This window comes from Episyrphus balteatus, chromosome 1 (genome assembly GCF_945859705.1).
Source record: "Episyrphus balteatus chromosome 1, idEpiBalt1.1, whole genome shotgun sequence".
Lineage (NCBI taxonomy): Eukaryota > Metazoa > Arthropoda > Insecta > Diptera > Syrphidae > Episyrphus > Episyrphus balteatus.
Window position 1 is genome coordinate 155,135,092 of NC_079134.1, and position 24,334 is coordinate 155,159,425.

The 24,334-nt window shown below is 28.1% G+C and overlaps 1 protein-coding gene across 3 annotated transcripts in view; it reads left to right on the top strand.

Moving 5' to 3' along the window:
• The window catches only part of LOC129906805 (uncharacterized protein DDB_G0288805), a 298,594-nt gene that overhangs the window by 207,392 nt on the left and 66,868 nt on the right, over positions 1–24,334 (top strand). For all 3 annotated transcript variants that reach the window (XM_055982727.1, XM_055982728.1, XM_055982729.1), the window contains exon 2: positions 2,982–3,081. In XM_055982727.1, the coding sequence (XP_055838702.1) occupies positions 2,982–3,081 (100 nt within the window). The remainder of the gene's footprint in view (positions 1–2,981; positions 3,082–24,334) is intronic.

A 24,334-nucleotide genomic window follows, 5' to 3' on the forward strand; every position in this document is an offset into this window, starting at 1 on the left:
ATTTTTTTCTTCCTTCGTTATGACCATACCTAATGACTTACAAAGACTAAATATTTTACGTTCTTTTTAGCACCTTTTAAATCCAAGAAATATTAAGACCAAATTCCTTCAGTATATGTGATTTTAATATTTTGCGAAGTTGCATAGGTAGTATTTTTTAGAACTTTCATCTATCTTTTCGGAAGTTCTCACGTTACGTTTCTGGAAGCAACAGCAATAACTAGTCGAAATAATTTTTGAAGTGAAAACTTCTTTAGTATCGTAGTGATTTGAAACAAAATGAAACGAAAACGCGACACGACTTCAACTTGTTATAACTTTTTTGTTTTAATAGATAGATGAATGAAATTTGTACTGTAGATAGGTAATTAAATAATATATTATTGTACAAAATTTCAATTAATTTCATATTCAAAATTCGGAGATAACGGTAAAAAGATGTTCTTTTCGAACACACGTTATATCTTTTGATCTAGTGCACATACAAATTTGATTTAACTTTAATACGCATGCTGCTAACATAACCTTTTATTTGATATATCACACATAACGTTACGTGCTCTACAAGTTACACAATCTTAAATTGAAAAAAATTTAAAAATACCTCAAAACACCTGTGGAGATCTGTTGGCGATGACCAGCTATCAGTGTAGGAAGTACCGTAATCTCAGTCTGGAAATTCGACATGGTTGACTTTAAAAAATTCTAACTTCTCTTGTAGACATCTTTGAAATAAGATTTATACATCATTATACAAGGTGAAACAATAAGCTTTCACATGGTATAAAATTTTTTATAGGTTGTCAAACAAAAAAATTGATTTAAAGCATGAGAACATAAAAATAAATGTTTTTTTTGCTTTTTAGATGAAATTTCATCGAGTTAAAAAAATTCTAGCTCTTTTTGTAGATGTCTCATACACCTGATCGATATATATATTTTGAGCTAAGACAATAAGCTTTCAGATGGTGTAAAAATTTGTATAGGTTGTTTGGGAAAAAATGGATTTAATAGCGTGAGAAGATAAAAATACGTGTTTTTTTGCTTTTTTTGATGGAAATTGATCGAGTTCAAAAAATTCTAGCTCTTTTTGTAGATGTCTCATAGAACTGATCGAAATATATATTTTGATCTTAGACAATAAGCTTTCAGATGATATAAGATTTATATAGGTTGTCATATAAAAAACATGGATTTGAAGGTGATAGAATAAAAATAGGTAAATTTTTTCTATTTTTTTATTTTTGCAAGAAAAATGATTTTTTAAGGTTTCATTTCTACCACGTGTGAATTGCACACATGATTTTTTTTTTTCAAACTCAAACGTAGTTTAAAAAGTTAAAAATTTCTAGGATTAAATTATATTATTTAGAAGGGTAATAATGCACTAAACTCGAATCTGAAGAACTTCTTTTTCAAAATAAAAGAAAAAAGTTTTCTGACAGTTTCAAAATTCTAATAGCATTTGCAATCTACTTCTTTGATTAGCTTAAATGTAAAGAACAACTTAAATATTTAAAAATAATAAAAAAAAAACAATTGCTTCTTATATGGAAATAAAGTTACGCATACACCACAGTGACCGAACTTTTTATATAAAAGAGAAAGTTCTCTTTCTACCCTTAACACTAGATAATTAAATAAAAAGAAGACTGTATATGAAACCATTTGTAATGTTTTTTTTTTTTTAATTTAGTGATTAAGGTTTAAAAAGTAGCTTGAAGTGTAAAATATTGTATTCCATTCTTTTTGTTATTAATATTTTTTTTTTTTCAATTGAATCAAATGTAAAAGCTAATTATTTATGGCATAACCTTCAAAAAATTTAATGAATGTTATTAACATACTAACAAACAAATTTGAAAAATAGTTCCTACATATTTCATTATTTTTTAAATTATTGTATAAAAATTCTAAAAAAAAATTACTAAACTATGGTATCAATTTTTTTTTTTTACAAAATTTGACTTTTCAAAATAAAAGCTTGGAAAATATAAAAAAGAAAGCTGGTTAATACTTTTAGAATTGTTTGAGGATAGCTGATATAGGCCACTATACCACTGCAAAACCAAAAATCTTTTTGAAGAGAAAGTGTTTCATATCATTATTGAAACGCGACAAAAATTTGTTTTTTTTTTTTTTAAATAATGCAATACCTTCCGTAAAATCCGATAAAAATAAGCCTTAACCACAGAACTATCGAAGTTAATTTTTTTTTTGTCATCTAAAAAGAACATGATTTTAGAATTGTTTTAAAAGAAAATGGCTTTGGACCGACAAATCCACTTGTGAGGAAAATGAGGTTTTGCTAATTGGACAATTGGAAGATTCCATTAGAAGAAACTCCTTCAGAAAGAACCTAATAGCTACCCAAGTTTTTATGATCTGAGAACTAAAAAATGTCATAAAGGAAGAAAATTTTTATTTTAATTTTGGTTCTCTCCCAAGACTTTTACAAAAAAAAAAACCCGTACAAATTGTATTTAAGTATTGTATCAACCCGTTCAAATTTTTCAATTAACTAAAGGTAAAAAAAATTCGCTTATATTAACATTTCCCAAAAAAAAGGCAACTTCATTTTATTTTTAATTTTCTTCCAAGGAATTCAAACATCAAAATATTTTCCAAACAAAATAATTTAATAACACACAAACCATGCCGATTCTCCGTTTTCTTATCTAATCAGATTTAATCTTATCAAAATACTCAGGGAACAAAAAAATCGTATTTACATAATAAATTAGGGATAACCCGAAAAGAGCTTCCAAATCATTATCTCCCTCGAGAGAGAGGAATATGTGTGGGATGTTATTTTCTTACCTTTTTTTTTTTTTGTTTCTATAAATAAATTATTTATAAGAAATTGAAGGCAGCCAAAGATAAAGTTTTTCCTTAACAAACATCTTAATGTAACATTCCATCATCTTAGAAATATTTCTGTGACGAAATTTAACTGTGTTTTTTGTATTCTTTTTTTACAGAACGATCGATTCGAACCAAGATCTCCTTTATTCCACGACGAAAGGAAAACGCCACCATTAACCCCAGCGCCACCGTCTACTCCCAGAAGTAAGACTAAAGGTTCGTATACACGAGTTGGTTTATAATGTTTGTATGTAAATAAGTGTACACAGTAAAATGCTTCAGTAAACCACATTATTTATTCCAAATTCACCCACAATTTATCCTTTTCTGCAAGGATTTGTTGTTTGCAGAAAATTAAGGACCTGATTATCATAAATTACAAATCCTGTGACTTTGCTGTTTTTGTTATTATTATTATTTTTTTTTTTTTTTTATTGAAAATATACTTCGAGGGTATCCTTTGCTTGTTTATGGAATGCTCCCTTAACTCATTGCCAGGATAAGCGGATCAACAACAGCAAAAAACATATCCATTTTTTACGAGTATATTTTCAATAAAATCACAAACAAAAAAAATTAATATGAATATCATCACATTCGGGTATGAGCTGGTTAAGTAATACATTATCCTTTTTTTGTACTTTGGATTGGTTCATTTTCATATATTCCACATCAAAATGTTAAGGACAATGACAAACAAAAAAGGATAATAGTGATTCTTAAAAATGAATGAGATTATTAAATGACGCATTAAATGAATTTCTGCAAGAGCGGAACTTGTGTGTTGTATTGTTTGATATATTGTAAATGGATTTTGTTGTTCTTTTTATATAAAAAATGTCCTTTGAATATATAATAACATTTTCCATACATAATCTGATAGTGTTGGATTTTTTTTTGCAAATTCATTCAATCAACTTGATGGACAAGTAAAAGGACTCCTTAATGGTGATTATGTTCCATCAATTTTGCTCCAATGTTTGAGTTAAATGGTTTATTTATGTTAATTTGACAGAATGGTCGTTTTATTAAATGATTTTTATGTTTTTTGTTAGGACAATATTGTTGAGGACATTGTATAAAAACAAACAATATTGTTTAGTTAAAAATGAATGTGTAATTATGATAATTGAAATGTTGTTTATGCATTTTTTTTTTGTTCAAGGAATAGAGTCAATGGACTTAGTACTTGAGTACTTTTGTACTGCAAAACCTCTTTAAAAAAACGTTTGCAAGAAACTTAAGAAATCGGTATTCAAAGTTTTAATTTGGTTTTCAACAGAAAAACAAATGTCAATTAGTGCCTTATGACACTCATACTGATAAAAATTTGTAAATTTTGACGTGTTATTCCAGTGATTTTACTGGTGCAAGCTTCACAACATAAAACAATTTACGTTGTGGACACTTAACAAATTCTGAATTAAATTGTATTTTTTAAGATTTTTTCTTTTGCGCCAGCCAAAGTCAGTACAAAATTTTCAAGTGAAAAACATTTAAATCACTGTTTTTTTATTGATTCACTGATGTAGTATGCAAAATTGAGCTGGATACCATAATGGCGAAAATTTTATATTAATCATTGTTGCCCTAGTACTAAAAAGTACAAACATTTCATTTTATATGCTAAACTATAATAAAATTAACCAATGAGGCTAGCTGGTTTCATTATTTGTTTAGTTAAACAAAATTGTTTCTGTGCCAATAGAAATTTGCATTGAAAAAAATGTTACGTATACGTCACAGTGACCATTTAATTTTAAATGGTTGAGCTTTGTAGATTGTTTTCAAATAATTGAATATTAAAATTATTTATTTACATGTGGAATCATAAGTATAACTTGAATTTAAGATTTATGACATAATTGTAAAAAAAAATTGTTGAAATCGGTCATTGAGGGGAAAGTCAGAAATCAAGAAAACGTTTCTATGGTTCAAAAAATATGTTTTTTTTTATTTCAAAAGAAATACATTGTTTTTGATCAAAATCTAGTCGTCTTTGGTAAAAACCTACAAATCCTAATAGTCTTGCAAATAACTTTTTTTCCCAAAAAACATTCCTACCAAGTTTAAAGTAAATCGCTTTTTTCATGTGAAAGGGTGTTTACTAGGTGAAAGAAAATGTGGGTATATTGGAAAAACTAAGAATTAATAGTGGTACCCTGTTGAAACTCAGCAGTTATGTTACTTTTGAGATTGGAAACAAGAATCTTAAGTGTCTATAAGAATATCATGAACAAAAGGGTGTTTTTTTTCGAGTGAAGTTAAAATTAACATAGGCTAATAAAATTTTTCTGATTGCGGATTCGAGTTCAACAACATGAAAACCTTTAGAAAAGTATATTTTGGTTCTTGTGGAAAAATTCTGTGGCCAGTGACTTAAATTTTAAATTAAGTTTAGATTCTCTTTAGCTTATTAACTGAAACTTAAGATATCTCGAGCAATAAAAGAGATATCGGAAAATGTTAACAGTTTTTGAAAGAAGAATATCTGTTCTTTTAATCAACGTTACAAATTTGTTTATAATGAATTACCCCATACAAAAACAGAACCTCGAAAACAGCCAAAATGACGTTTTTTAGCATTTTATAACGGTAATATTTCAAAAATGGAGGCCAATCAAATTTTTCCGACCTCAGATTCAAGATCAGCACATCAAAAACCTCTAGAAAAGTATATATTGGTTCTTGTCGAAAAAAAAAGTTCAATCAATCAGTAAAAGTTTACTCAAAAAAGTCATAATTTCATTTATTTTGAACTTTAAGTTTGAATAACTTCAAATGGGTTCACTCTATGAAAAAATTTCCAAAGATATTTTGGAGAGCGCTTAATTAACTATAAGAATAATATTACAGTTAATTTTTACAATGACTTATTGTAAAGTTACAAAAATTAGAAAAAAAATGATTTTTTTCCATGTTATTTATATGGAAAATAGAAAATTAGAAAAAGGCACCTCTAAATAATAATATTAGGAGCTCATTTTTTGAGAGACTATTAACTTTATATTTTCGAAAATATTGAACCTATTTTTTATTTGAAAAACGAAAGTTGCCTCAAAATGGCACAGCCTAGTTATCACGTCAAAAATTAAGTTTAAGGGGTTTTTTTTTCGAAGAGACCAAAAAGTCAATTCTAATATGTAATAGCCATTTATACTTTGAAACAGATATTTTTAACTGAAATTGCTTGAGCTATAAAATGTAATCGAAAAAAATTTAGAGTCCCAAATAGCGCGTTAGGAAAAGTGTTGGCCTAAAAAAAAAACAAACAAAAAAATGGTTCTGAACGTATCAAAGATTTCAAATTTTGGAAAATTCTTCGAAATGGTCTTAAAAATATGGTGACTTTTTATTTAAAATACATGAAACTATTGAAAAAACTACATTTTCCTCAAAAATAATAATTTCATTTATTTCTTATTAATGATTGTTAACCAACAAAAGTGCTGTTAAATATAATGCTGGACAAATTCCTAATTTTGATGCAAAATTGCACGCATTTTGGTTATGACTTTTCGTCTAGAAAAAAGAAGTTAAAAGTTTAAGTTTTTATCAAAAAAAATTAGCACACTGATAAAATTTCAATAAGTAGTTCAGAAGCCATGAAAGAACAGATGAACATACATTCGAACAAACAAAAAGAATTAAATATTTACACAAGGCATTTATGAAATCTGTTGTATACGTCCAGCGATTTAAATATCACAGCTAAGTATAAAAAAAAATCATGTGTGCAATTCACACGTGGTTGAAGTGAAACCTTAAAAATCATTTAAAAAAAATCGAAAAAATATAACTTTTTTTTATTCCATCACTTTTTTTTATATGACAACCTACAATAAATTTTATACTTTCCAAAAGCTTATTGTTTCAGTTCAAAATATTTATATCGACCATGTCTATACAACATCTACAAAAAGAGCTAGAATTAGTTTTCATAAAAAAAAGCAAAACAATCAATCTCTTTTCTCTTCTAACGCCATTAAATTCATTTTTTAAAAGACAAAATATAATAAATTTTGTATCATTATTATTTCACCTTTTATATGACGCTTCAATCATATTTCTACCATGCCTACAAAAAAAGTAAGAATTTTTTAAAGCCAACAATGTCGAAATTTCAAACCGAGATTACGCATTACGGTACTTCCTCTACTGCTGGCTGGTGTTTTGAGGTATTTTTCAAGTTTTTCAATTAAAGATTATATAACTTGTAGAGCACGTACCGTTATGTGTGATATATTAAATGAAAGGTAATATTTTCATGCGTAATATTGCGCATGCGTAATAAAGTTAAATAAATTTTCTAGATCAGAAGATATAAAGTGTTTAGAAAAAGAACATCTTTTCACCGTTATCTCAGAATTTTGAATATGAAATTAATTGAATTTTTGAAATTAAAACAAAAAAGTTATGATCAATTGATTTTTCGTGTCGCTTTTTTGTTTCATCTTGTTTCAAATCACTACGATGCTAAAGAAGTTTTCACTTCAAAAAGCAGGATTATTCCAATTTATACAAAATACATTTATAGAAATAGGAATCGCGGTTATGAGCACCATTTTGATGATTTAATTAGCGCTAAGATCACCATTTTGATAATACCTACATTTATAAAAACCACACATGTCCATTGAATATCTTTAATTAAAACTGATTAAATCTTTCCCATTTAAGACACTTTATATTTGTTTACCCAATTTTGTAAACTATTTGACATTTGTGAGCATCTATATAGTATATGTATATTGTTTTATCAATTTCAAAATTAATAAATGTTACCTCTAAAAGGATTTTGTAATTCTGAATTAACGTTTGTTTTATGAAATGGTTATTTATTAAAATAGAACCCTTCACAACTTTCATATTCTTTTATAGAAAAAAAAAAAATCACCAAAAATTGCTACCATAAAGAACAACTCGTACGTGCAACCTCGTTGCTTACATTACAACTCTCCCCAAAAAAATTGACTTGGCTCTTTGATGATAGCGGAAATATATCCGACATTTTATACTTCATCATCATCATACTCCATCATATACGACGCGGTCCATTCACAGCCGCCGAAAGATATATAACATTCACTCTTCCTCGACAGAAATGTATTTTTAACCATGCATAAGAGGGAAGTAGGGTGCTCTTTTTTTTTTGTGTATTTTATTTAAATCCGTGAGTTATGTGGAAATAATATTATCGCCATCGTATCGTTGGGATTCACTGAAGCGAGCCGTATTTTTTTTATTACTATTAAAAGTGATATTCTGTTCAAATTCAGACAAGGAAGATAGAGATAGTATCTCTATTGAGGGTTTAACTTATCGTGACCTAGAGGGCTACATGGTTGAAGAGTAACGTAGACGTGATTCGATTAACATCCTTTGAAATGTATATTATATCCTTTCAAGCCAGCCTAAGGGGGGCCCAAAATGAAGAGAATGACAATGGCAGGTGAATTCTCGCCTATACCATAAAGACACTTGGAAGTGCTTTTCTGAATTAGAATTGAAGAAGAAGAAGTATTTTTGGTGTTAAACATAAAGGTTTCTGATACCGAGAGAACTTAAAATGGTTTCGCTGGAGAGAGTTTACGATGACGATGGGAAAGTGTTAAGGACATACGGTTTTGTAAGATTTTGTATTTGCTCTGTTATCGTTTATATTATATTTTGTTTACAGGTTGTTGAATTTCAGTGACATTCCCTTTGGGATTAAGACTTAATGTTTGAATGAAAATTGAAGAGGTTTTTTTTTTTTGGTGATAAAATTAAATGTAAGGTTCCTAAGGGTGGGAGAAAAAAGGGTTCTATAATGCGAACACAGAGATGATTTTAAAGGAGCATTTTTTTTGTCTTCTTTTATGTTGGAATAAAACCCTTGTTAAAAGAATTTTTCAGTTGTATTAATTTTACTTAAATTTAACATTTAGAAATGTTTCGCAAGTGTAAACTCTTTGTTAGGAATTTTCAAACCCTCAAGGGTCTTCACACACATTAATTGATTAGGGAGAGTTTGTGTGCTGGACAGATTCTAAATTAAATGACAACACTTCTGTTGTAAATGATAAAAAATGAAAGGTTTGTAGTAGAGATAAATTTGGGTAATTATCTGTTTGGCTTTTGAAAGATTAAAATAATTCTCCTGAGTATAAAACAAAATAAAATGTCAGAATACAAGTTATTTTCGTTTGAAAAATTTCATGATAGTTTGCATTAATGAACTTTGCATTATGAACTATACATACTTAAGCTACTGCTTACAAAAAGTGCTAAAGTGAACATTTTCCAAAATCAATTGTCAAGAATAAAAGAAGAAAAACATTATAAGTAATTTATGTCTTGTTTTATTTTTATATCGCCATAATTTTTTTTAGAAAATCTATTCGTTTTATTTAAAACAGTGCTGATCTGTACTGATCTTTTCAATGTCATAAACTGAACTTCAACGTGAATAAAAAACATAAAGCCAATTAAATACCATTCAAGTTTATACAAGAAACCAATCTTTATTATTTATAATCAAAATTTATTACCTAATACAAAACTTAATTTTTTTGAAGTGAAAACTTCTTTAGTATCGTAGTGATTTGAAACAAGATGAAACGAAAACGCGACACGAACATTCAACCTGTTAAACCTTTTTTTGTTTTAATGGATAGATTAATGAAATTTGTACTGTAGAAAGGTAAATACATAAACTTTAAATGTACAAAATTTCAATTAATTTTATAGTCAAAATTCTGAGATAACGGTAAAAAGATGTTCTTTTTCTACACACGTTATATCTTTTGATCTAGTGCACATACAAATTTGATTTAACTTATATACGCATGCTTATAACATAACCTTTCATTTAATATATTAAAATTAACTGTACGAGCTCTACAAGTTACACAATCTTAAATTGAAAAACTTGAAAAATACACCTGTGGAGATCTGTTGACGATGACCAGTGTAGGAAGTACCGTAATCTCAGATTGAAATTTCGACATAGTTGGCTTTAGGAATATTATTCATACGTCATATAAAAGGTGAGACAACCTTTCAGAAGATATAAAACTTAAAATAGGTTGTCATTTAAAAAAATATATTTAATGGTGTTAACAGTGAAAAAAGATTGATTTTTTTGCTTTTTTTTTATGAAAAGATTTGGTTTGAAAAAAATAAGATCTTTTTGTAGATGTTGTATAGACAAGGACAATATAAATATTTTGAGCTGAAACAATAAGCTTTCAGATGATATAAAATTAATATACATAGGTTGACATATAAAAAACATGTTTTTAAAGGAGATAGAATAAAAAAATAGGTAGATTGTTTTTTTTTTTTTTTGCAAGAAAAATTTTTTTTTAAGGTTTTACTTCTACTTCTGTGAATTTCACACATGACTTTTTTTTAATTTTATTTTTGAAATAGTGTTCAAATTAATAAATAGTTGCATCGTTAGAAATTTTTTTTTTACATTTAAAAAATAAGCAAATCGAATAGTCCCGATTTTGACAATTTATTTTTTTTTTAATTTGTCGCCAAACGCCATTGGTGAATAAAAATACTTTATGGAATCTATGGATACAAAATTGTCACTCCTGCCGTATTGTTTTTTTTTTTTTTTTAATAAAATTAAGATTTCAGTTGACAATAAAATATTAATTTTTTGTCATAATTCAGTTGATATAAAAATTTTGGGAACAGATCAAAATTCTTGTTTTCATATCTACATATATTTAAAAAGCATATATGTATTTAAAAAAAAAAAAAGCATAGACTTTCTTTCAAATAACATCTAAATACTAATACTTGTTAGAAACGATGATGTTTGAAACAAAATATTTCTTTTCTTATTAATTTATTTGAATATCCATCTTTATTTGATAAATTCAATTATTTTTCGAAAATATTTAATATTAAAAACCTTTTTATTAATATTTTCAAATTTTATTGATTCATCAAACAAAAAATTAATAAGCATACAATAAATGACAAAGTAAAAGCGAGAAGATGGTTTAACAGAATTCTGAAAAAAGGGTTTGGAACATGTTGAAATGCGCGCTTTCTAAATTTTTCCAACTTTTTCTTTTTTATAAAAAAAAAAAAATTTATGCGAGTGATGAACAATTTTTTATTGTTCTTATAAATTGCAAAAAAAAAAAAAACAAAAAACATTAAGAACGGCAAAACCTCCAATTCTATGAAAATTATTTGACTTTTGGTTTAAAATCAAGTAAATTGAATGAAATGCTTTCGAAAAAACTGGTCCCTAAACTCATAAATTTGAAGTAAAGTAAAATTCTACTGCTCTTGAACATACCCCTTTTTCAAATTTTAATTTCAAAAATATATTTCAATAGTTTTGAAGAAAATAATTTGTCTAGGTTGTGACGTATCTTCCTTGGTTTTAGATAATGATAAAAGTGGATGAAAATAATTGTGATGGTTTATCTTATAAAGGAAAAGAAATTTTACATAAAAAAATTTGGGGCAGAGTCCATAGTGGGCGAATATTCTTCACAAAATGTTTGAAAAATGTTGGAAAATGATTCAAAAGCGTGTCATACAAAGTAAATAGTAAAGGATTGTTAACAAAATAAAAAAAAAAAAAAAACAAAACAAAAATTCAAGCAACACTGTTTCGGTTACTTAAATTGCTCATTACAAATAAGTATTTGCAAAAAAATATATGCTTTAAAACCATGGTTAGCGAATAGATTTATAAATAGATTTCCAAATCAATAAATTAGTTGTGTAAATATAAAAAGTTTATATTTCTGCTTAATCAATTTCTATTTAATACGTTCCATTAACCACAACATAAAAAAAAACCTTATGTGAATTCTTTTTTTTTTTCTAAAACAAAGTTTTTGTCATCCTTCTCTTGTCTTGCCAATTTACAATGTTCATCAATATTTAATATCCTTCAAAACAAAAAGTTCTATTTGCATAAAAGAAAATACAAAACCAAGCACATTAATGTATTTTTAAAAACATCCTTCCTTTACCAACGTTATTTATTCAACTTCAAAAAAGATTTGAACTTTAGTTCTTTTTCATGATAGCAAAACTACATAGTTCGTTTGTACCTAACCTATATTAAACCGAACTACAGAGGAAGAGTTTGAAAGTTTTATGAGTTTGCATAGGAAATTATTTTGTGGTCAACAATCTGAAACTGTTTGTTAATGGTTGAAATGGAGTTGAGGATAGGATAGACGTGTTTCGTGTTATTATGAAGTATTAAATAATTTTTGAAGTACAAAAGTTCTTCTTTAACTAATGTATGCTTCTAAATTTTTTAAATACCTATTCATTCTATTACTTTTTTTTTTATTTTAGAAAAAAGTTTGTATACAAAAATGATAGGTACCTTCCTGCTTGCAAATATCCTTATCAGAAAATAGAAGATATATGGGATTATTATGTAAAAGACGCAAATGTTTAATGGAGTGTACACCGAAAAAAAAAACCAATATCAATTTAACATTTTTTAAATATCAAATTAACATTTTTTAAATATCAGCCAAAAATGCTATATAAAATGTGTTTTATGATATTTAAAATGTTAAAACAACATTTTTATTATCAGGATGATATTTAAATGTCACATTTTGGAAATTTTTTTTGATATTTTATTATCATTTTTTCATATCAATTTCTCATTCCAAATTATTGAAAAATATTAAATAAAAAATTCTTAATGTGTACCTACTACTTTAAAGGCGCTTTGTGTTTTTTCGAAGTAAAATGTATGATTTACTGAGAAAATTTCATCGGCACTAAGATTTTACTTCACATAGTTTGGGAGAAAATAACAGAACAATTATATCACCTATAGGTAATAGAAAAAATAATATCACCATTATTTTGTAAAGAATATTCCCTTTCAGTAATGTTTTGAAAAAAGAAAGAAAATTCTTAAAATAATAAAAATAATAAAAATGAAAAGGAAAGAAATAGGTTTCATTATAATAAACTAAAACGTAAAATCTAGTCAACATTGATATTTTAGTTGTCAAAGTGAAATTTTCACTATCCACTTAAACTTAAAAAAATGTCAAAATGATATTTTAATTGTCAAAGTGAAATTTTCACTATCCCACCTGAAATTAAAAAATGTCAAAATGATATGATAAAATATCAAAATTGATATTTTAATTGTTGGACGACTTTTGTCACTGAAAAATGTTAATTTGATAGCTGTTATTATCAAATTTTTTTTTCGGTGTACGCTTGGTGCTTTGGTCTCTTATCAAAACCAAAACAGACAATAACCAAACTTGAGGACATCGTTAATTTTGTGGGCTTATCAGTGGATGTTAAATCATTTGCACAGCTGTATAGGTCCTCATAATTAATAATATTTTTGTTAAACCCCAATGTTTGCAGTAAAGTATGTAAGAAGTGCGATTAGGAAAAATGACTTATTGTTGTAGGGAGGTACTTCGGATACTGTTTGACGTTGATTAATTTAGTTAATTTTTTTTCTTTTGGTTGCAAAGTGTATGTAGGTAATTGATAATTCCATTTAAAAAATTAAATGAAGTACATATTCACACAAAGTTGCTTTAATAAATTTAATTAAAATTAGATTTTGAAACTTTTTATATTAAAAAAAAATGGTAATGTAACTTAAGTGTGTCCCCTAGAATCAAAAACAATGTATTCCACTTTTTCTTTTATTGAGTTATTTAAAAAAAATCGTTGCTAAGCACTTTGTCCCGCTTTATTAACCCTTTCGGACCCAGCGTTACTTTCATGTAACATTTTTTTAAAAATTCGTAAAAAAATATTAAATTAAACAATTTTTTAGGTTACGATGGCTTAATTGAAAGATAATAATGCCTAGTTATTGGATTATTACAAAATGTTCGTCAAATATCATACCTTTCAATTCTTTTTTATCGAGAAAGGGACTGAAATTCACATTTTTATATATGGTCATAATTTTGAAAAAAAGATATAAAAAATGTTAATGCAGAAAGTGTTTTGTTTTTTTGCTTAGAAGAAGTAGCATACATTATAGTTTCATAAAAAGTTATTTTCTCAGTTCTCCGACGTTTTTTGGTGGTCATAGGCAGTGCATGTTACTTACATGTAACATGTAATGAAAAACACATTAGTTTTGCTATTTATTATTTTGGAAAATAACTTTTTGCTATTCATATTTCTTAGTTGTGATGTTTTTGACCCGATAATACCGAAAAAACATTTTTTTATATTGATTTTCATAGCTTGGGTTCGAAAGGGTTAAAAAAAAAACAACTTCTGAATCGAATTAAACATGTACTTTTGATTTTAAACCGACTGTGTATTCCTTTGTCACCCAACGCGTTCCGAATATATTTAATAATTAATTTTGGAATAGAGTTGTTTTGAAAGTCATGCATAGGAATAGTTTAGTTTTGAAACTTAACATTAAAATTATTTTGCTTTATACTATGAGGAATAGTGTTGTTTTGATTCTTTTGTTTCTCAAATAATGTGGAATACATTCGTTTTGATTCAAATTGTAATATTTCTATAAAGTATAACTCTGAAACAAGTTGACTTTGAAAGTGCTCAACCACACTCAAAGAAAGAGGCTGAAAAATTGAGATAAACTGCGTTTCTAACTCATTTTTCACAAAAAGTGGAATAGATTGTTTTTGATTCTAGGGGACACAAGTATACTTCTACGACCTTGAAAGTATACAAAACAATTTTTGAATTATTTCACTCAATTTTTAATGTTTTTGTCAAACTAGCTTACATTTGTTGGTCTCATTATTTTATTGACCTTACCTTTTTAAATTTTGATTGATTTAATAAAATTTTAAAAAAGTATACCTATATTTTGAATGAAAATACCATGCAAACAACGCCAAGTACCCTATATTGGATAGATATAGATACTTCGAGCCTCAAAAACTAATTCCAAATGTGACAGTAAAAAAAGGACGTAATGAACCATTTTGAATGGAGGATGTTTGATTTTATTGGAATAATATAATATTTATATATTATATGGGAGGTTTATTATCCGGGTTTAATGGACATTAATCCACGAAAAAAAGTATTTATTTATGTCCCACCTGAATTTTTGGAAATGTCCAATTTTGGCCCCCTTCTTAGGTTCACTGTAGGATTTGGGAAAGGTGCAAAGTTGAGTATGCCAAAAGCTTCTTTTAATCCAAAAAAATATTTAAATGCAAAAAAACTTTGCATAATAAATCAACATCAAACCTATCCCAAATCTTACAGTAAGATTAAGAAGTTGGGTTGCAGAGAGGCAGTCTGCCCTCCATATTCATCAGACTTTATTCATGCAAGTTTAGCTTTTTTTACAATTGAACTAGAATTATGTCTCACCTATCAACAAAAAAAAGAATGGACTTTAAACCTGCTTAAAATGGTCATAAGTCCATAACCAAACTATGAGGTTATTCTCAGTGGCGTATTGCTGCGGTGCGTACTTCTCTCGACACTCAATCTACTCGTAAAATCGTCTTTAAAAAGATAGTTTTGAAATTTAATACAAATATTGTATCATCTAGTGGCTAGTCGTCTTGAATCTTTTTCCTATCACTTACAATGGTAAACAAAATTGAACTGTTTTTGTTATATGAAGTTTCTTAACTTCGTTTTTACTTGCGATATAAGGTACTATAGGGCAAGTTTAGGATTCGTAAAAAAATCGAACTCGAGATAACAATTTTACATGACATTACGATGATGAAGAATGCCAAAAAAGTGGGTCCGGCAATTCTGTCTGTCTGTCTGTGTGTCTGTCTCTATCTGGAGCTGCACCCTAAACGAGTGAAGTGATTTTCTTCAAACTTGGTAGTTAGCAGTTTTTGGTGATTCCCTAGAGGGGAAATTGAAATTTTTTTTATGACCAAAACTAACGGTACCTGCCATATAACGGAAATAGAAAAGTTAATTTTTTTTAAAAACGGCTCTAACGATTTTGATTAAAATTTTTATGTGTAGTATTACACACAAGAGCCAACTTTTGAAATAAAAAAAATATTTTTTGTACCGTTATTAACGGCACAGGTACCGTTAATAACGGTACAAAAAATATTTTTTTTTAAGAACGGTTTTTTTTTAGAACGGTTTTTTTGGTTTCTGAATATCACGGACAAAATTAACCCGATTTCAACGCAAATTTTTATGCAAAAGCGTTTAGATAAAGGTAATATTAAAATTTTAGACAATTTTCAAAAAGTACATTTTGGGATTTTTAAAAAATATTTCAAAATTAATTTTTGAAAAATCAATTTTTGGAAAACGGTTTGGTGAAAAATTTTGAAATTTCGGTTTTATGTGTAAATTAATTATTTCTTTAAAATGGCATACCAACTTTTGTTTTGAAAAATGTTAGAAATTTTTTATATAAAAAAAATTATTTTTTTAAAAAACGGTTCTAACGATTTTGGAAAATTTTTTTCTAAAAATACCTTGTTATGCAAGTAATAAAATGGCATACTTGGTTTTTTGTAAAACATAATTTAAAACGGTGTTTCTTGAATAAAAAGCTTTAACATTAGTTACTTTTAGCATAAGAGCAAGAACGTGCGACCCCAGTCGTGAATTTTATTTTTTATAATTTGGGAAATGATTAAAAAGTAGCAAATAATCGATTATTAAAATTTTATAACGGGAATATCTAAAAAAACCGAGCTGATAGAATGATAGAAAAGTATTATTTTGTTTCGAAACAAAAAAGTTGTAAGCTTAAACCACTGTAGCTTAAAAAATTGCAAACAAATTGATTTGCCCAGTGTTATTTTCTATATTCTATTTTCTTATATTACAATAATTCTAACTAAAAAGAATAGAAGGTAAATGAGGATGGATGAGGGAAGGTATGGTGGGTTCTGCTACTATAAAACAAGTTCAACGCAACTTTTATTTCATACAAAACTCGTTCTTTTCAGAATTGCTCAAAACTGGGTTGTAGAACTGGCATTGCTTTTGATTTAAATACAATTTCCCATCATGATTTCACAAATCCATAACATAACCCTTATGAAGATTATTCGAAACTTTATTGCAACAAAAATTATTATTAACGCAGTTTCATTGGAATAGGTTATTAAATCGAATGCGAATCCATGCGAACAGTTATTTTGTTCGACAAAAATATTACCATAAATCCAAAATGGATACATGTTTTTTTTTTTATTGTGATTATGATGGAAAATCATTCGAATGCTAAATAAACAAATCGATTGGATTTGTATTTTATATTCCATCTGGTAGATTGTTTATTTTTAAGTGTGTGCTGTGAATTGTGATGAAAATTTTCAAAGATAAAGCCGCGAATGTACAACGCGACGCGAGTATTTTTGGATTTCACAGTATTTTTTTTTGTGAGATAATAAAAAAAAAGTTTTTCCATTGCCTTCAATTGGGCTAATAAATGGTAGATCGATGAAAATCTATATTGAAATTGACTGCGTATGGAAATAAAGAGGGAATAAATAGAAAAAATGAGAGTTTGGATAATGTGTCTTTAGACTTTGCTTATATTTATTTTCAAGGCTATGATGATATAAATACTGCAGGGGTGAAAAAAAAAGTTTGGGAAAATTTGTTTGGCAAATAATGCGTGCTTATTTATTTGGATAAAGATGTTTTTTTTTTTTCATTTGGACAGACTCAATTAAAATACAATTTGTAGATTGATTGGTTTTTAATGGTCTCGAATCTAAAACCGCAGATGGGTAGATGACAGCTAAAGATTTATTTTGATGTTGACATCTTCAATAGGCTGAGAAAAAATGTATGTAAATAGAACTGTGGGGTCCAATAAATGTCTCAATGTCTTTGAAAATTATAATTAAGTTTGAAAACAAAAAATATGCTTGTGTTTTAGCACATAAAGGTCGAACGTTGAAGTAATTATTACTTCGATGAAATCACAAAAAGACTTATCGTAACATGTTGATGTTATTTATATTTATTGAAACGAAAATTGAATATGCAATTGAGACAACGAACTTTGACCTTAATATTTGGCACCCCTCTTGTCACTGGAGTTTTTTGTTTTCAAAATAATAATTAAATTTGATGAGTATCTATTGTATCGTAAATCGTATGCAATTTTATTATGCAGCGTATTGCTTGAAAACACCCTTTTACCGCATGCCACAAAAAAGGTACAAATAGGTTTACGTTAGATTAAATTTATTTAAGGTACTACCTTAACTTTATAACCTTGAGAATTAAAAAAAAAGTTTTTGTTTCTACAGTTTTAACAATTTGTCACCGATCGGTAAATAATTGACAACTAGAAATATCGTGTAATAAAAGTCGAAGAAAACGTGTGATCAAAAAATTTAAAAAAAAAATGCACAACTGGGTTGCAAGTGCATGCTCTTATGGTTTAAGTTGCTAAGAATGTTAAAGGTTTTAGATTTTTTTATTATTAATTTGGAAAAAAATGTAAAAAAGATTTAAAGTTGTCTTTTTTTTTAAGTACGAAATCACCTTTCAGATGGTACTATTACGAAATAAAGTACTATGCCATTAGATTTCTTGTATTAAATAGTATTTTTGGAAATTTTTTTTTGAAAATTGTAGGACCTGTTTAAAAAAAAATAATTTTTTGTAATTTCGAAAAAAAATTGGTATGGGTAATTCCATGTGTAACGATCCTTAAATAATATGTCCGTCTTCAATTAATTATCAACACGCAAATATATAGAGAATATTTATTCATGTGAACAGTTTAATTAATATTGAAGTAATAACAAATAATATGAAACAATTAATAAAATATATAACAAAACTTGCTCTGTTATATTAAATGTTCAAAGTGATATCAGTTATCAATAACAGATCTGTACATCCCTTCTTTGTTCTTTAGATTGAATCTTATAATCTATTTAGATAACATCTGCGTCAGGAGAGGACATGGAAACATTTTGAGTGGTATCAAATTGTTCTTGTTCTGAATTAGAATACAATGGAATCTTCTTAACATGGCTGATGTTTCGTCTTAAGACTCTTCCATCTTCCGCTCGTACTGTTACTTCGTTAGGGGAAAGTTCGATTACTTTAAACTCAGTCGAAGTGAAAGTTGGTGTCAATTTATTTTGGGAAACCATGTTGCGAACAAGTACTTTATCTCCAACTTTAATTTCACTGATTTTTGCACCCCGTTTCTTATCTGCTACCTGCTTTCCCTTCTCTTTATTGACTAAGTCAAAATCTCGTACTTCTGAGTCAACTGATTCTGCGTCTATATCCTGAACAGAAGGAATCTTGTCTCTTATCAGTCTACTATAAAGAAGCTCAGATGGTGCTTTTCCAGTAGTGCCATGTGGTGTAACATTATACATAAGAATAAACTTTTGAATTTCTTTCTTGTAATCGATTCCATTTCCATTTGCAATTTGTAGTCTTTTCAATATCGATCGATTCATGTTTTCAACCTCGCCATTTGCCTGTGGCCAATATGGAGGCGATGTGATAAGATTTATATTGTTGTTTTTGCAGAAAAGTTTGAATTCTTCGCTAACAAATTGTCGTCCGTTATCAGCTTTTATTGATTTTGGATATCCTAATCGACTAAATATTTCTTCTAAAATTGAAATAATTTTGGATGAAGTTATTTTTCTTATAAATCGTATCTCTTGATATCTGGAAAAATAGTCTATAATAACAAAAACAAAGTCATGATTTGGTAATGGACCCAACAAATCCATTGCTAAACACTGCCACGGACCATTTGGAAATGCATGTCGTATCATAGGAACAGGTGGTGTTGGACGGGACACTAATAAGCATTCACGACTGCTTTTCACCCAATTTGTTACGTCTTTGTCCATTGAAGGCCACCAAACTTTGACTCTAAGTCTTCGTTTCATAACTGTCTCTCCTGGATGACCTTCATGAGCAAGAGCTAAAACCCTGGTTCGTAAACTTCGTGGTATGATAATCCGAGATCCTCGCAAAAGAATATTTCCCAAAACAGATAATTCCCACCTAAATGGAAAATATTTATTCTTAACGCTCATGTTCCACTCGTCTTTTTTTGTGTTTTCTACAGCTTCCATTAGTTCTCCATCTGAAGAGTTACTGTTTAAGATATCAGTTATTGTAAGTGCTTGTGGTATCGTTGATTCTATAATAGCATAGATATTGTGTTCACAGACACTATCGAATGAGTTTTCAACTTCAATCTTGCAAAGTCGTGAAAGTGAATCAGCTATGTTATATTTTCCTGGTTGATACACAACCTTAAATTTAAATGACTGAAGTCTTAAAACCCATCGTTCAATTCGAGCTGGTGGTTTGGATGTTGGTTTGAATATGGCTTCCAATGGCTTGTGATCCGTCACTAACTCAAATTCAATTCCTGCCAGATAATAGTAGAAACGCTCTGCCGCCCAAACTAATGCCAGACTTTCTTTTTCTGTTTGTGAATATCGTCTTTCAACGGATGAAAGACTCTTGCTAGCAAATGAAATAACTTGAGGAATGTTCTCTTGAAATTGGAGCAGTACTGCTCCAAGAGCAACTGGACTTGCATCAGCCACTAAACGAGTCCGATCCTTAAAGTTGAAATAAGAAAGTGTTGGAATTTTAGCAAGTGCACCTTTTAACTTTTGAAATGCTTGTTGTTGTTCATTATCCCAAACAAATTTTAAGTCTTTTTTAATTAGTTTCCACAACGGGTCAGTTACATCTGCCAAATCTGGGATAAATTTTCCTAAATAAGTAACCAGTCCTAAAAAACTTCTTGTTTCCTCTTTAGAGTTAGGTGGGCGAAATTCGAGTACTGTTTTGACTTTTTCAGGGTCGGCAGATATACCAGTATTAGATAAAATATGACCCAAAAACTTAAGTTCTTTTACTTTAAAAACGCACTTTCCTTTGTTAAGAGTAACATTCTTATCCTTAAAAATATTAAGTACATGTTCAAGTTCTTTGTTGTGTTCTTCCTCTGTTTGGCCAAAAATGATAACGTCATCTAAATAGTTGAGGGTGTTTTGACATGAGACTAAAATGTTCTCCATTGTCTTCTGGAATATCTCCGGAGCTGAATTGACGCCAAAAAGTAGCCTTTTGTAACGAAATAAACCCTTATGAGTGATGAAAGTTGTGATTTCTCTACTCTCCTCAGCCAGGTCTAATTGATGATAGGCGTTTTTTAGATCTAATCGCGAAAAATACTGTGCTCCTTTTAATTTAGTCATAATAGAGTCAAAAGTCGGTAGAGGATAGTTTTCTCTCTGTATAGCAAAATTAGCTTGACGCATGTCAATACATAAACGAATTTCACCGGATTCTTTGTGAGTAATCACTATTGGTGAAATCCAAGGACTTGGTCCATGTACAGACTCAATTATATCTAAATCGATTGCTTCTTTGAGTTTGGCCTCGACTTTATCCTCTAATGCTGATGGAACGCGTCTCATAGGTTGTTGAACAGGTCTTACAGAAATATCGATTGAAAGGTGTATAATTATATCTTTTATTTTTGGAAATGGTTGTTGGACCTCTAGTTGATTCACATCGATTCCTAGTTTCAAGACCCCTAGTTTAATTGCTGTTTCTCGACCCAGTAAAGACTGTTTAGCATTTTTGATAACGTAAAAAGAGGAAATAATTTCTCTTCGTTTATCTATACTTATTGGAGATTCAAAAACAAACTTTACTTCTAGCAATTCATTACCAGCGTACGCTCTAAATCGATTTTCAGATTTTGTACGTAAATTTCCCAGTATTGTAGGATTTGATTGAAATTTCTCCCAATCACTTTCACTAAGTAAATTAAATCTTGAACCAGAGTCAATAAGCATTAACAATCTAGTGCTCCCAATATAGCAGTAGATTTTTTCGCTCATAGGTTCATTGAAATCATTTGTTACTTGTAAACAATCATACTCATCAATTTTTTTACGATCCTTATCGATAACATCTTTTTCTTCAATGAACTGAATCTTTGAAGTCTCTATTCGTCGTCGCTTAGAGTTTGGATTGTTCCATGTTATGTTCACATCCCTACGTTTATTTGATTTGGTTTTACACATTTTTGCAAAATGGCCCAAGAACCCACATTTGTTACATTTGGAATTTCTTGCTGGACAAAGTTGATCGTCTCCTAGATGGTCTGTTCGACTGCATCTGAAACATTCCTTACCAAAACTCGAAAATCTGACCCTGTTGTTTTTGTTTGAAAATACTTTACTAACTTCATTTGGTAAAGTAGAATAAGCCATCTTATCTGTTTGACATTTAATTTGCTCATGAACAATACATTTTTCCAGAATTTCATCTAAAGAATATTCTTTTTCAAGAAGTCGTTTCTTAAGATCATCTACCGCCCACACATCTATAATTTTGTCTTTCAAGTTTATATCTAAAATTTCTTGTTGTGTGGTACCAAAAGAGCATTTAGTTGCCTGATTTCTAAGTCTCATTATAAATTTGTTGAAATTTTCCCCTTCTTCTGGTTTGAGTGATCGAAATAAATGTCTTTCGAATGTAGAATTTCGCTTTGGTGAAAAGTAACTATTTAATTTATCTACTAAAATTGTATATTTATCCCCCACTGTTCCCTCCGGAACCTCTTCCACTAAAGCACCCGGAATATTAAAAATTACCTCCTGAAGTTGAGGGCCTCCTAAATGAAGGAGTTTATTTTTCTTTTTGTCAGGATAAATAATTTCTTCAGACTTGAGATATAATTGGAAACTCCGGAACCATTTTTCCCATTCTATTCGAATCAACGATTTATCGATAGCTTCGCACAAAAATGGTTTTATGGTTTCACTCATCTTTATATTTATTTTCTTTGTTTTCTTTTATTTCTTGGCTTGACAGTTTTTTTTTTTTTATTTTTGGTTCTTTTGTTTTTTTATTTTCTTTTTTTTTTTTTTTTTGCAATTTCTGTATTTAATTTCTGTATTCTTTTATCTTTTTATATTACCTATAAAAAAAAATTATGAATTTATTTTGTATTCATAACTTCTCTTTTTTGTAAATAAACTTTTTTTTTTTTAACATTTAATACTACATTCTATATTTTGCATCAAAATTTTTTTTGCAATTTATTTTTATTTACCTGTTTGCATGTAACGATCCTTAAATAATATGTCCGTCTTCAATTAATTATCAACACGCAAATATATAGAGAATATTTATTCATGTGAACAGTTTAATTAATATTGAAGTAATAACAAATAATATGAAACAATTAATAAAATATATAACAAAACTTGCTCTGTTATATTAAATGTTCAAAGTGATATCAGTTATCAATAACAGATCTGTACACCATGAAATAGTGGAAATTACTTTTTCCAATAGCAAATCACTATTTACAAATGGCAACTCCTTATTAAAGTTGCAAGAAAAGATTCTGACTAGAAATTTAATTCATGGAGTACCTCTTAGTTATCTAAAAGCATTTTTAAAGCATAAACTTTTCAACTACAGAAGAGTTCCCGTAAACGTGATGGGAAAAAAAAGCCCACAGAAAACAAGATGAATCTAATAAGACGGTGACAATATACCCTCGTTAAAAAAAATTTACATTCAAGCAAACTTCGTTACACAATATTCGATTTTAAAATAACTTTTATGAAAATGCATGTTATCTTTATTTTTGCAACAGTAAATGGCAAGTAACATGAGTTTATAAATTAATGTAACGTGAGTTACCTAAATATTTTCATATTTTTCCTCAAAGTATTGTGTAAAATGTTTGGTTTTTTTTACTAATTTTAATAGCTTGTAATTTTCTTTCTAAATTTTACAGAAAAACTTCATATTGTTGGACTCTTAAAAATCGTTTCCAATTTTTGTAACGTGAGTTACCATACCAACAGACTTTTATTTTTTCTTAGTAAATTATTTAAAGAAAAAATTGTTTACATAATTATAAAAGTAATAGAAATGCTACATTCATGGACAATATTTTCGTATCAATTTATATTAAAAATGACAAAAATATCTATTTTGTGTTTTTTTGAATGTTACGTGAGTTACCATAGAATTACCAGTATGCCATTTTAAATAAATAGTTAATCCACATATAAAAACAAATTAAAAAAAAAAATTCAATAACCCATTTTGAAGAAGAATAGATTTTTCCAAAAAAAAAATTAATATTTTTAAAAAAATCCAAAATTAATTTTTTTGAAAATTTTTTTTTAATTTAGTCGTTAAGGAAAAAAAAATAAATCTTTAAAGTTAAAATACGCCAATTTATATTTTTATACTTTAGACTTTGAAAAAAAAGTCATGTCATAAAAAAAAGGCTTTAGAGCACCAACGCGATTATGTGCGTTCACTATGGCGTATGCGTATTATAAAATTCAAAAGTAACCTAAAATTTGATGGATGACGACAACAATTCAGAGGTTGTAATAATATAACACAATTGTATTCAAAATAACAAAATCTTATCAAAGTAAAATAGAATATTTTTCCCAAAATTTAAATAAGTTTGGTTAGTAGAAATCCCATTTCTATCCCC